Source organism: Bradysia coprophila, unplaced genomic scaffold, assembly GCF_014529535.1.
Source record: "Bradysia coprophila strain Holo2 unplaced genomic scaffold, BU_Bcop_v1 contig_232, whole genome shotgun sequence".
Lineage (NCBI taxonomy): Eukaryota > Metazoa > Arthropoda > Insecta > Diptera > Sciaridae > Bradysia > Bradysia coprophila.
Genome location: NW_023503493.1, coordinates 15,974,261 through 15,988,415, shown reverse-complemented (window position 1 = coordinate 15,988,415; position 14,155 = coordinate 15,974,261). Strand labels below are relative to the sequence as shown.

General features: G+C 34.1%; 1 protein-coding gene across 1 annotated transcript; it reads left to right on the top strand.

Annotated features, from left to right (window-relative positions):
- Nucleotides 1-7,910: 7,910 nt before the first annotated feature.
- LOC119075557 lies at nucleotides 7,911-9,224 on the top strand. The gene has a single exon (XM_037182025.1). The coding sequence runs from the start codon at nucleotides 7,911-7,913 to the stop codon at nucleotides 9,222-9,224; it is 1,314 nt and encodes a 437-aa protein (XP_037037920.1).
- Nucleotides 9,225-14,155: the final 4,931 nt, after the last annotated feature.

The following is a 14,155-nucleotide window of genomic DNA, read 5'->3' as shown; positions in this document are numbered from 1 at the left end:
ACATATATTGTACAACGGGTGTTGTGTGTGAATGGTGAATTTATATGAACACTGCACACAAATAAATGTACAATATGATAACGTATTTTCGTTCTCCCATGTATCGACCCAAGAAGTGTATAATTCAGCAAAAATTTTAATAACACTCTTGCGTGACTCTTGCGACTTACAAGGTATTTAAATAACACACATAAAGGTAGCAATTGCATCGATAAATAATGCTCATTAGAGGGTGAGTGAATTTTTCTTTTTATTTGTTGAGAAAAATTTGCTTTAAACGCCACTGCCACTTTTTTATGTGAATTTATGCGACTATAATGGGCTGTGTAATTTAAATTAATTTTATTACTGTGCTACAATATACTACGTGATTGTTTGTATGTGGGCTACCTATGTGATGACAGTTATGGGTTCATTGAAATAAAAACCAATGAATTTATTTCCCTAATTATAAAACTACAATTATCTTAAATTCACATTTGTCATCAAATGTATTTAAATATTAAATTTAATTATTTAACTGATGATTCGCTAAAAGTGTATAATGCAATTGTGATCTTTATTACATAACATAGACACGACTATAGGAAAATTTAGGCAGTCATTCACTTTGCTTCACATCGATTTTTTATATTTTTTCATATCGTAAGTGAAATGAACGCTACTCTGGTACTTGGTAACTACATTGATATTCAGGCGGACCAAAAACGTCACATTCTCTCACCAGATAAAGACCCAAAACAACAACTCTCTCTCTTTCACACTTATTTTTTACTTTTCCGTCCAAGTTCTGTCAATTTTACTTTATTTCCCACTTTTTCTTCCAAGTTTTATCAACTTTGTGTAAGATATCAACTCGAAAATGACGAACATGTGATATCGGAAAACGACACCTTTTTCGTGCCAGTGACATAATACACATTATATGTCTCTATATGATAAGACATTATGCCTCGGAGAAGGAGTTTGGGTTTATCTTTGCAAGCAACTTCAACCTTATAAAGAAGTATAAACAGTTGTGATTGTATATCAGCTGAAGCAAATTCATGCTGAAATTTTACTGCCTCTGACTGTAAGTGAAAAGTTAAACTAGATTTCATCTGGTTTGTTTCAGGACCATTGGCTGACCAAATCTTGTTTCACATAACTCATTAAGTTATGCAACTTTTGTAAACTTGAAGTTTTGGGAAACAAAACTCAGCTTCTATTATAAGTTGATATTTTGTTCAAACCCATTATTTCTGTATGGATGCCTGTCAACTTGCGGTCGTATTATCTCCTATTGTGTGCCTCCAAGTGTAACGTTTACATGTTTTAACATTTTTGTGTAGCTCAATGCCGCCCACTTTAAGCCAATATGTCCACATTGAAATGGAGCAATGCAAAAACGTTTGTTTGTTAACAACTGGTGATATATTCTGAATATTTTTCAATGTTTACCATCTTTTAAAATTAGGTATTTTTTCTAACATTTTCCCACATTCCAACATTGATTTTAAATCGAAATAGGCTAACCGTCCATCATGGATGTTTTGAGGCATTTTTTGGAATAAAAGACCCCTGTTTTGCAGTCAAGGGAATTATCAACTCTGTGGTGGTAAACTATTGCGACATAAGCGGTCAGGTATAAAAACACCCACTTTTTTGTGGTCAGCTACTGCATCAAAAGCAGTGCTTCCACAAATTAGCATTTCTACAAAATACATAATCCAATTTTCAATATTTACGATGTTTTACGAAATACGAGCAGATCAAATTGAATTCTGATGAAAAGCTATTCATGATTAAAGTTCAAAAATTCCTTATGGGATCAGCTACTGCATCGCTTTCCCCATATGTTATAGTTTGGAAATAGTTCAAGAGCTCACTACGCTACACTAACTAAGTACACATTGATAACTCGAATATTTTAAGGGTTACATGTTCTTTCCAGGTACAGAACATGTACCAACAAAACTCCACATTGTTTCAAACATTTTTAACGAACTGGAATGCGACAGTTGGATGATGGATTGGATATAAAATTAAAAAATTTCTGGTTAGAAAGGAATGATTTAAACTGTATTCCGATGAAGTGTGATTTTTAAACTCTTTTTTTTGAAAACTATTTTTCCATAAATTTAAATTTGGAAAAAATAAAGTTTTCATTAATGATGATAGTGGATCGTATGAAGGTTCGCTTCTGCAACGTGTGAAAATGTAGCAAAAGTTTCATTTGCAATTGATGATAAATTCTGTGCACGTTGTCACATAAAGCTCAGCTGCTTCGTGATAAACTGCATATTATTCAAGTCATGGAAAATAGTTTTGTGTGTAAACTTGAAAAACATTTTGATAATGCACATTCCACACATATATACTACACTGTACGTACTACACAGCATGTATACGTTTGCCAAATATAATGCATGCACAGAAATCGAACGTATGATTGCATTCACTCATCACTGCATAGTTGCATAATACGAGACGTAATCGAGTAACAACAACCGAATATTCATTTATTACACAACTTTATCATGAAATGTTCTGTAACCCGCCGAAACATAATGCTGATACATTTCTAACAAGTTTCCGATTAAAATGTTATTTTCAATGATGATTTTGATTTTGAAAATTTTCCAATTTGACGAGCTAATGCACGTTCGATCAATCGTTGAAAGGCTTTCAATATTATTATTTAAATTTTGGTGACGAATTTCGGTGATAAGTTGTTATACGAAGTATAACGTGTTGTGTCAAATAGCCAATTAATTTTGAACCGAATTAAGCCGTTTACAAAGTATATCATGGTAAATTCACTAAATCTTCTACTTTTTCTAATTAAAATGAAACCAGTTGTAGCACGGCTAGCTATTTATAATCAAAGGTCGGTTACTTGTGCGACTACTAAATATGGGTATCGCTGTAAGGCTGTGGTTCCCCACATTCATATTAAATAATAATTTGATCATAAAATTGCATTAGTGAGGTCACAGCCCTCGTCAAAGTTCACCGAGGTTCCACCGATTCTGAGAAATTTTCCGGAGTTCATATTTTCGGCCGTTTTCCATCAAATTTTTTGAAAGAAAATAATATTCGCCCCTGGAGTACTTGACCTCAGCTTTCCAACGATAACCCATACATGCCCGTGTCCTCATCACCTTACAAAAATGTAATCCGGACTACGAAACCCTATTTTACGACTTTTGGCCGCTTACCACTAGCCAAGTATGGAAGATCAGAAATATCTGAGACTGGTTTTGAGTGCCTAGGCCTAACTAGGCATATATAAAAAAGCCCGGAAAAAAAAGCGCCCATTTCGGTCAGTCGAAATTCAAAAGAATTCCTCCAAGCATTTTACTTCAATGGATTTGCTATAAGCTATAACGATTTGCATATTTTTGTATCACAAATTTATCCATATCTTGCGAAAGAGATGCACGCGTGACCTACATTATTAACGGTCCCCAATAAGCTCGCCAATAAGAGAGCCTTCGTCGGAGATGATAATTCCTCCTCGTTTGTTTTTCATAGATAACATATGAATAGCCATATCTGAAAGCATTTAAGCTCGTCATGGGTCTTTGTAGGGTTGCCTGATCCCCAGCTCTATCGCATTCGTAATGGTTATTTATGAAATCAAGTGCAAAATACTTTAGATGTGTAAGTTTATGTATGACACGAAACCGCTGAGTTGCATTAATGATTTATATCTGATATCTGTTCGTGGTTCATTCTCGACTTTTTTCGGTCATCCTCTCCTATATTCGACAGCTTTTACCTTTTGAACAACCCTAAATCATACTTACGTCATTAAAATAGAAACACGTCAGTGAATGGGCTTACAAATGAATTTGAGGAGATTTTTTCCCCGAATTTGAATAAAAAATAAAAATTTATTTTCCACATCGAGCAAACACAATATTTGTTATTATTCAAGTGAAATTCATCAAAAAAAATCTCAATAACCAGAGCTTTTATACCATTAATCTGCCATTACTAAATGTGTGCTCACATTAATTTTGAAGATTTACGAAATAACAAACAAAACCTTCAACGAAACCACATAACATTCATAAACAATCCATCAAAGAAAAAAAAATATTTAAATTTATGTAACACCGCTGAGTGATAAATAAAACAATAAAAAACTCAAAAAGCTCACATAATCTTAATAATGGGAAAGTAAGCATCTGGGCGATACAGCATCGTGCTAGAGTTGCGCTAGTGTATATATATATATATATATATATATATGTGTATGTGTGTATGTTGAATGAACATGATACTACTATTCGCTGGAAAGGTATACACATCGTTCGCGATTGAAACTGGGGTATTATTTTATACTTTTCTAAACATTATCATTGGTAATCCGCAGCGTTTTAACTAAAAACCGAATAAAATCTGTGAGGCATGATGCTGCATAAATTTTATTTTCTAGTGTGTGTATTGGGAAAGGTACATAAGTATTTATCCATAATTTAACGAAAATGATAGCTTGTTTTTCCAAGTTTGGGGTATTATTTCAAACGAATTTCATACTTTTGCTATTATACGCGAACAAGAGATAAATCCGAGAGGAAACAAATTAAATGGTTTATTGATACAGCTGTTATGTTGAATTAATCAATGTTACTGAGATAATGTTTACATTACATCGTCAGTGGTTATCAACAGACATTCTCTCAGCGATGATTCTTTCTTCTTCCTCTTTTTTTTTCAACAACGCAAACTTTTTCAATTAACCCAGTCATCAATATGTAAGTACCTCAATGCATTACAAAAGAAATCATGGTTTTTAGATTTGCTTTTCATAAGCGGGAATGTTTACGTGATGGTATATCTGTTGAAAGTCATTTCTAATCTCTCACACACGGAAATTCAATCTCACATAAATTCGAATAAATTGGATTTGATGCAAAAACTATTTTTATTAAAAATTATTTCCCAAAACTTCTTATAAAACCGGAAAATTAGATACGTATAGGAAGGGGGTGAATCAGGGCCTATTTTAGTGATTGAAAATTACCCAAAAATTCCTCTTAATTCTCGAAATTTCGCAAATTTGATTTGTTCGTGAATCTCAAGAATGATTATTCAAAATTGTTTGGCTGGCTCACACATGGTCGAAAACAACAAAAAAAAACCAAAAGTGGTTCCATATGTGGCCTTGGAAGTAAATAAGTCAAAAAAGTCACTAAAAATTGAGGAATTTTAGGAAATTATTTCCCTTAAAATAGGCCCTGGGGTGAATTGGCTTTTTGAAACTGCAACACAGTTGACCTAATTCCATCAATTCGTTTCGAAATGACCTGATTATTGAATAATTAATACTGAAATGCAGATACTCATTTATTCATTGTATTTAGCCGTGTTGCCTTTATAATTCCATGCAGATGCAGAAGAGTATCAGAGTATCCGGAAAGGTATATATGTACACACCACATAATACTCAACCCACAAAATAAACAGTTTTCCAATTTTAAAACATTTTTACCATATTTACTTTTTAAGTCTATCTGCATTTGGAAAATTCAAGAACCTCGAATGGAAGTGAGAAAATAAATTTGTTGCTAGTGATATACGTATAACGTGCAGTGTCCGCATAAACTTTCACATTCTGATCACGTATGACTCATTTCCCAATTTCCCATTTTTAGTGCTCCTTTGAAATTTGTTCTATGGTTTCAGTATGCAACTGTTACAAGCATACTTATCATATACACATACGCCCCACCGCTTGGAATTGATTTTATGGCTGAAAGTGTGTAATAGATACGATGGGTTTTTCGAAACGATGTTCAAGGAAATAAAAATGCATTTTTTATATAGATTTTTTTTTGTAATTTTCTCTTTTATGTAAAAAAAGAGGATAATGTCGTGGCTTTGGCTACATGTTCATGACGGGAAAGAGGAAGTGTACAGGAAATGTATTGCATATTTAATTTTTTTTCCAGTATTACTTTAATGGCAACAATGACATCCATTCGCATTATTGAAGATCCTTATATATTTTATGTGGATGCTGCTGGGGAACGGCATCGAATACAATGAATACAAACGACCGACCATTGACATTTCATTATGAAATGAACTAATTTCCATAATCAGATTACGGATGAGTACGTTTTTGATCCTATTGGTGAAGATACACACCATTATGGTAATATTTTGTTAAAGGATACATATCAGAGATAGGAACACTGGACTTCACTCTGGGTTTATTGTAATGTATGAATTATGTTGAGTCCTTCAGAATGGTGTGTGTGTTTGGATTCACTGCATTCATGAACTGGATGTGCAATCTATACCGAAGGCAGTAGTAGTAGTAGTAGTAGTATTTATTTACAAAAACAATGTATTGTACAAATTTTTTTTAGTAAAAAAAAGGTAACAGCAATTTTCTCTCTCTTTCATACAACACAATCAAACAAATCATCAATTCCAGCGAATTTCTTCATTTAAGGAATTTGATTGATAGTTAAAAATATTAGTAATTGCTTCAAGACAGCAAAAATTAAATTAAGTCATAATCTCATTTGAGATCGAATAATAATCAAAACAATAAATATAATTTCGATAATTTATCAAGCTGTTCTTTTTGCAACAGCCACAATTTCAGATTTTTTTTATATTTACTAAAATTTTGCAATTCAGCAATCTGATCAGGAACATGGTTGAACATACGTGGACCAATAAAACTAATTCCACTCATACCAATATTCGTTCTAGTACCTCGATAATACAGAGCATTTTGTGATCGCGTATAATGCTCATGCATAGTTCCCTCGAACTCGATTGTAGAATAACTTCTACCTAAGACCCTATTTTTCACAAACAGGCAAACCTGATAACAATACAATCCTTTCAACGGGAGCACTCCAGTTAAACCATACAACTCACTCGTTGAATACATCATCGGCAAACTATATATCGACTTCAAAACCCTATTTTGCAATACCTGCAGAGGTTTGAGATGACAAACCGCAGCAGAACCCCATAAGGCGGATATGTCTTCCGGAAATGATACATTACGGCTATGAATATCAAATGATTTAATTACATATGTGAATAGCATGTCAGTTTAACCGAAGTTGATTAGGTTGCTATACTGTTTCGGTTGACTTTGTGATCATCGTCCATTGTCAATTGAATACTTACGGTGAAAAACATAAACGTTGTCACTGGATTGAGTGATATGTAATCGCAAAGTACAACAGGAAGTTGTTGGGTTGACAGTGCATGTGAGATTAAAGATTATTAAGAGATGTTAATTCAATTGCAATATTTACTTGTTTTTACTAACTTGATGCAGTTTGTTATCCGTTCAATCCAATCGCACTTATCGCAAGAGTATAATTTTACAATTACTTACATAATGTTGATGTAACGTAACTGAATAAAGAATCTTGGTTATATTCGTGATATGCAGCATCAAGAACTACGTTAGGTTTATAAAAATTTGTTTGCATTATATCATTATGTCGTCCAGTGTCGGATTATTTTATGGAAAAAGTCAATATTATACTTTTCAAATTCTTTTACTTCGTTTATAGTTGTTGTATTGCTTGTCGATTTAGAACGAAATTGGATATTGCGTTGTATCGCCTGGATTCGACAAAATTAAAACTCCAAAAGTTGATGTGACCAAATTTTAGCCTAGCTTTCGACTGTGTGACCAGTCATCTTCAAGGCTGAAAAATTTTATTTGGCACTTAATCACTTAGAGCTATGAACAATTATAATTTATTTTCGTAAACTTACGCTTACTACTAGGTTGTAAACAAACTTAATCAATTTCTTGGTTTTTTTCCTTATCCAACTGTTTCGGCACAATCCCAACTGAGTTGGCATTGGAGATAATAGACCGTGATTTTCACCACATTGAGCAAGTCACACCCATTCCGAAAGAAGAATTCCTCAAAATGCTGAAAATTTGTTTGGAGCAAGCGAATTACTTTGTATTCGCAGGCAAATTCTACCGCCAAAAATTGGGTATGTTTATGGGCTCCGCTTTGGCCCCAATATTGGTCGAACGAGTCATTGAAGACATTGTGGAAAAGGCGATCATCGACACAAACCTAGATCCAGATTTTTGGAACACATACGTTGATGATCATATTACATCAATCCCACCTGAAATGGCCGATAAAGTACTCAATAAACTTAACTCCTACAACCCCAATGTTCAATTCACAATGGAAAAGCAAGACGATGACGGCTCCATTGTGTTCCTGGACACAACAGTGCACAACGATGGAAACACACTCAAAACGAAATGGTTCCACAAACCGATCGCATCCAATCGACTGCTGAACTATTATTCTAAACATCCAAAGAATATGGTCATCAACACAGCAAAATCGTTCATCCGGCGAGTGTTCACGTTGAGCCACTCATCGTTCCACCAGGAAAACCGATTGACCATCAAAGCGATAATGGACAAGAACAATTTTCCGGCTAAACTGACTGAACGACTAATCCACCAAGTGAACCAGATGATGTCCAGCCAAACATCGAAAGGTAATATAAGTTACCCGCTCATTAGCAGGATGGAAATTGCTGGCACGTCGTTATCAGCCGATGTATCGGAAATTAACTCACCACCACCGAATGCAAACTCGACCAGAATAGACACAACAATAACACCAGCTGTTCAAACACAGCCAAAGAAAAATCGGTTTGCAGGAATGGCTTACATTCCCGGATTAACTCAAGCAGTTGCAAAGCAAGTCGGAAAATATGCACCGGATCTGAAAATAGCCCCAAGACCTACAAATAAGGTGGCCAGCATTTTCTCCAATATGAAACACAAACTCAGACCAGGTCAATGTTCGAATGTGGTGTATAACATTCCTTGTCGGAACTGCCCCAGAAGCTACGTAGGATGCACGTGTCGCCGGCTCGATGACAGGGATGTAGAACACAAGAAAGACGTGGAAAACATGGCCAAGAACAACAAAAAAACTGCACTGGTCTACCATGTGTCCACCAAGAAACATCAATTTGATTTTGCGAACAAAGAAATTCTGAAAAAAGTCCGGTCAAAACGAACGATCAAAATACATGAAGCGAACAAAATCATTCTTAAAGGAAATTCAGCTGTGAACTTCAGAAAAGATGCAGCTCATGTATCGCCAATGTTCTACAATCTGATCGTGAATAGTGGAAAACGCCGCCATGTGAACCCCCCTCGAAGACGGAATGATGAAATGAATCTGCAACAGATGTTTGAGTGACAGGTGAAATTGTCAAGTGACAAACATAAACAAACGAGACTGTAAGCAAGTGATAAGGAAAAAAACCAAGAAATTGATTAAGTTTGTTTACAACCTAGTAGTAAGCGTAAGTTTACGAAAATAAATTATAATTGTTCATAGCTCTAAGTGATTAAGTGCCAAATAAAATTTTTCAGCCTTGAAGATGACTGGTCACACAGTCGAAAGCTAGGCTAAAATTTGGTCACATCAACTTTTGGAGTTTTAATTTTGTCGAATCCAGGCGATACAACGCAATATCCAATATCTTTTACTTCATTTGTTAAACATAATTTCGCTTATTTTTATTTTCCTCTTTTCCAAAAAATTTTTTTTCAAGAAATGATGAATAGACGAAAATTGTAATGAAATTAATTTCTCTTAATTTACATCATCTGTTACTAACAACGACGTCCAAAATAATTAATCAGTTTTCGCTAACACCATCTTATATTAATACAGATGAAGAGAAAGATTTTACATCAGTCTGTTGAAAATACTTAGATCAATTGAAGTAATAGATTCGATTAGCTATTAGCTATACTTTAATATTTATGTTTTTATCTACCTAGGTGAAATAATAGCAGTGAAAAAGTGCTATTATTTGCCGTCGGTAGATAAAATAGCGTATTCACCTCTGTGCGCCTTCGGCTCATGCAATAACTCCACAAGTGTCTAAATAAACATGTGGATAGAGGTGAATAATCTACTATTATCACATACGCGTGGTGTTCGGATGTCAAAATTACTTAACTAGAAGTTTAATGCATAAATTACACTTCAGTTCTATGTTGTTGTCTCGTTTTCGCTTATGTGATAAAATAGAGTACACACTTGTCACTATCAGTCTCGGCAAGCCTCGACTTCTTCGTGACAAGTGTGTTTTTCTACAGAAATTCAAACGTGAAGGCCTGAAAAAATGGATTTCGTCTTTATAGGGACATTGCACTTGAAAATATAATTTTCTTTCTTTCTTTGACAAAATCTCATTTTCTTCATACAAAATTTTATTGTGCCTTATTCGCTTGGAACTACAAAAACTCCCTTAATATGATATGACGTCATACTATATCAAGTTTGTTTTGTTGGCAGTATGTGACACAGGGCCTATTCTCCAAAAACGTATGTCTCAAATTTATAAAAAAATTTGAGAAATTTTAGAAATATGTTTAGAAACTTCAAAAAACCCGGGAAGTTGAGAAAACGTTTTTCGACATGACGTCAATTGATGTGTGATTTCAAATCGAATTTTGAAAATAGTTTTCCTAATGGAAAATAAAACACAAAACAGAAAATATGTCGGTTTTCAAAATTTCGTGAGTGTAAATAATTTCGATTAACAATTGAAGTAATGAATATTGATTTTTTTTGTAATTGAACTTGCGTCACGAACTATGTTAACGCGTGTCAATAATTAAAAATATCGTGCAATGTCCATATTTTCGAATTATTTGCATATAGTTTTGAGTCGAATGTCAATCGACGCAAGAAGTTTTATTTTGCCAGTACGACGGAAGTACTGATGTCATCCATCAAATATCTTTATGCAACTCGAGATCATAACGTTCGAAAACTGCGAACTTTAGATCACTCTGTTGACTAAAACATTGTTTGAACCTCGGTGCGAAGTACTTGATTATGTTCGCGATGTTTATTATGCCACACGGCCTGAGATACATTTAATTTACATCAATGTTACATCGCTATGTAAGTAATCAATGACAGATCACTCATTACTGCCTCTAGCCCGTAATCATGCGGACCCATTTTGCATGGAATTTACTCGAAAATTAAATCGTTTTGCCACACTGAAATTTAGTTATTTTTCATAACATAATAATGACCATTAGAGTTGCACTTTTGATTTGATACCATCATCCAGTCAAGTTAACGAACTTTTAATTAAAAAAAAAAAACAACAATCGGCGTGCTCGCAATGATTGTCAAAATTATCAAAATAACATATCGTCGATAGTTCGTTCCAGAAAGGGCCGACTGATGTGAATGAATATTTAATTTAATGTATTTTTGCAGTAAAAATTCATTCAGTTTTGGACCGCAAACTTTTGCACTCAATGTAATAGACCATTTACATGGTCTCTGCTGTAATATACTATTTCAGCAAAATTTATTATGCTAAAGAGCAATTAAAGTTACTTAATTCTTTTCAAAGTAAAAATTCTGGATCGTTTTCTCTTTTTTTTTGTTAAATGTTATGATTTTCATGGAATTAACGTTCCATCTGAATTGTAAAAGAGATTGTAATATATTTTGTATATAAATAAGTAAAATACTAAAAATTGTTGTTTTTTTTTTGTCGAAAGAGCATAACATTTTTTCCTATTTTCACTTTTAAAAAATAAATGAGAAAGATACTGAATCTCGTCTCCTCAGCAGTATATATATATAAAATAAATGTTTGTTTGCACAAAACATTTTATGCAAAAGGAATGTTAGTCTTGTGTACATTTCTGCAAATAGAAGAGAGAAAAAAAATTAAATTTACTAAAAAATATGTCTGTAACACAAAAATTTTATTTTCACAGAATTTCTGTTCAGATATGCAAATTTAAAAGGTTTTCCATTTCCACAAGTTTATTTGTAAATATTTGTCATTGATATATATTTATGATTTAATCAAATATGGGCTTCAAGTAAATATTCCATTTCTCTTCATAAATTTGTCATGCATTGAATTATTGATAGAGCTTTCCAAAACCAATGTCATCTGTGTAAAAATGTAATGTTTGAATCATCCGAACATCTTCTATTGACTAAGTGGCGTAATATGTTGTGAGCAGTATGATCTGATCATGATGGCAGATATTTAAATCCTTTCTTCTATAATGCCCGAAATCAAGAGAGCTGTCTAGCAATAGTAACCGCATACACATTAGGGGAATTCCGGGCTAGTAGTAATTTCGCGCCGTATGGGCGCGAAATTAGACTATTAAAGTAGGAATCTCGCGCCACGCGAAATTCCTACTTTATTAGTGTAATTTCGCGCCCATAAGGAATTTCTTGCTGGTAGGAATCTCGCAACGTCTCAGTTGCGATGCAGGCATCCTAACATTTTGTAAAAGGAAAATCCACTTTTTCTGAGTAAGGATACCGGTATCCTTGATGCAAAATATGTTTATCTCAGTTGGGATACCGGTATCCTAACGTTTTGTAAAAGGAAAATCCACACTTTCTATGTCGGGATACCGGTATCCTTGATACAAAATACGTGTATCTCAGTTGGTATACCGGTATCCTAACGTTTTGTAAAAGGAAAATCCACACTTTCTATGTCGGGATACCGGTATCCTTGATACAAAATACGTGTATCTCAGTTGGGATACCGGTATCCTAACGTTCTGTAAAAGGAAAATCCACACTTTCTAAGGATACCGCTATCCCTGATACAAAGCTCTAGGGTGTTAGAATAAAATTCGCATCTCCAAAATTTATGTGCCTGATACTCAACTGAATCTACCGCCAATTTATCGCCAGGTACTCGTAAAAATTCTCTAAATCAAGTCAGCCATTGAAAAATGTATGGGCGCGAAATTCCACTATAATGTGTGTAATCTCGCGCGGCGCGAAATTACTCGTTACCGAATTCCGTTCATTTTATTTATACTGAGTATATCGCGTATATTCTGAGTATATCCAGTAGAATGAGTACATCTTCGTATATTCCGTATATCGAGTATAAGTCACATTTGGAAAATATCAGCCGATATTAGTCCGATTGAAAAACTAATTACCTTGCTAGACTCCTGAGATCACAAGCTACACACTGACATTTTGTTTGATCGAAATCCATCGCGTAAAAAAATTCATTTTTTTTTTGTATAAATAAAATGAACGGAATTCCCCTATTGTTACTATTGTATTTAGGCCTCCTAATTTTGTAAACAAAGTGTATGCGGTTGCTAGAGAGCTGCCTTGCCGAAATTAAAAGACTTTCTTCATTTTTACTCGCCACATCGATACAACTCTAATATTTATAACCAAAGTTATTTGTTTGATCATGTCTGAATGAATCACCTGCCGTTTAATAATATCTTCATTTTCAAATGCGTTAATATATACATGTCCAGTTCGTGTCACTAAATTCTAAAACATCGGTCATTCTTATTAATAATGCAACGTGTGTTTCATAATTTTTTTTTCTATTTCCAATTCCTGCTAAAAATGGAAATTAAATTAATTTCAAAATGATAAAGTAAACAAAGATAAAAATGGAAAAAAAAATTATAAGCCGATTAATCGCACGAACTGCTTGCATAATGAAACAGTATTTATTAGGTAAGGCTGTTAAATATTATGTTCAAAGCACGAAGTTGCAGTTTGTACTATATATGTTAGTCGTTATTGTAAACTAATTTCCAATAGTTGAAACTCTATGATGGCAGAATTTTGGTGATATCTAATGTTTATTTTTGGACACATACAAAGTGGTTGTTGCTAGAAAAATTAGCTGTGTAGGATTTTGAGTTTCTTTCATGGTCCGGCAAAAGCAAGACATCTGCTATCAATAAAAACGACCGACCAAATAAATCAAGCCGTCAGAACGCGACTGAGCGTTTGCTGCTGAGCCCCGTACGACCCGTAAACCTATTGCGTATGTGACCCTAGTGCGTCCGTAGCCCTAATTCATCCGTGATCCTAATTTTTCCGAAGCCCTAATACGTCCGTAGCCCTAATACAGCTATAACCTGTATGTACCCGTTACCATAATGCTTCCAACCTAGCCCAAGTGCGGCATGTGCAATTTTAATGAAAGTATTCATATTCATCTAAAATATTGCGCATAGCGCAATTACGAAAGCCCGTACGAAGTACCTCTCAAATAAAACAAAAATTTTCGAAGTAATTTCCCAAAATACGTAACTTTTACTAAAATCCAATATGGCCGCCGGTAG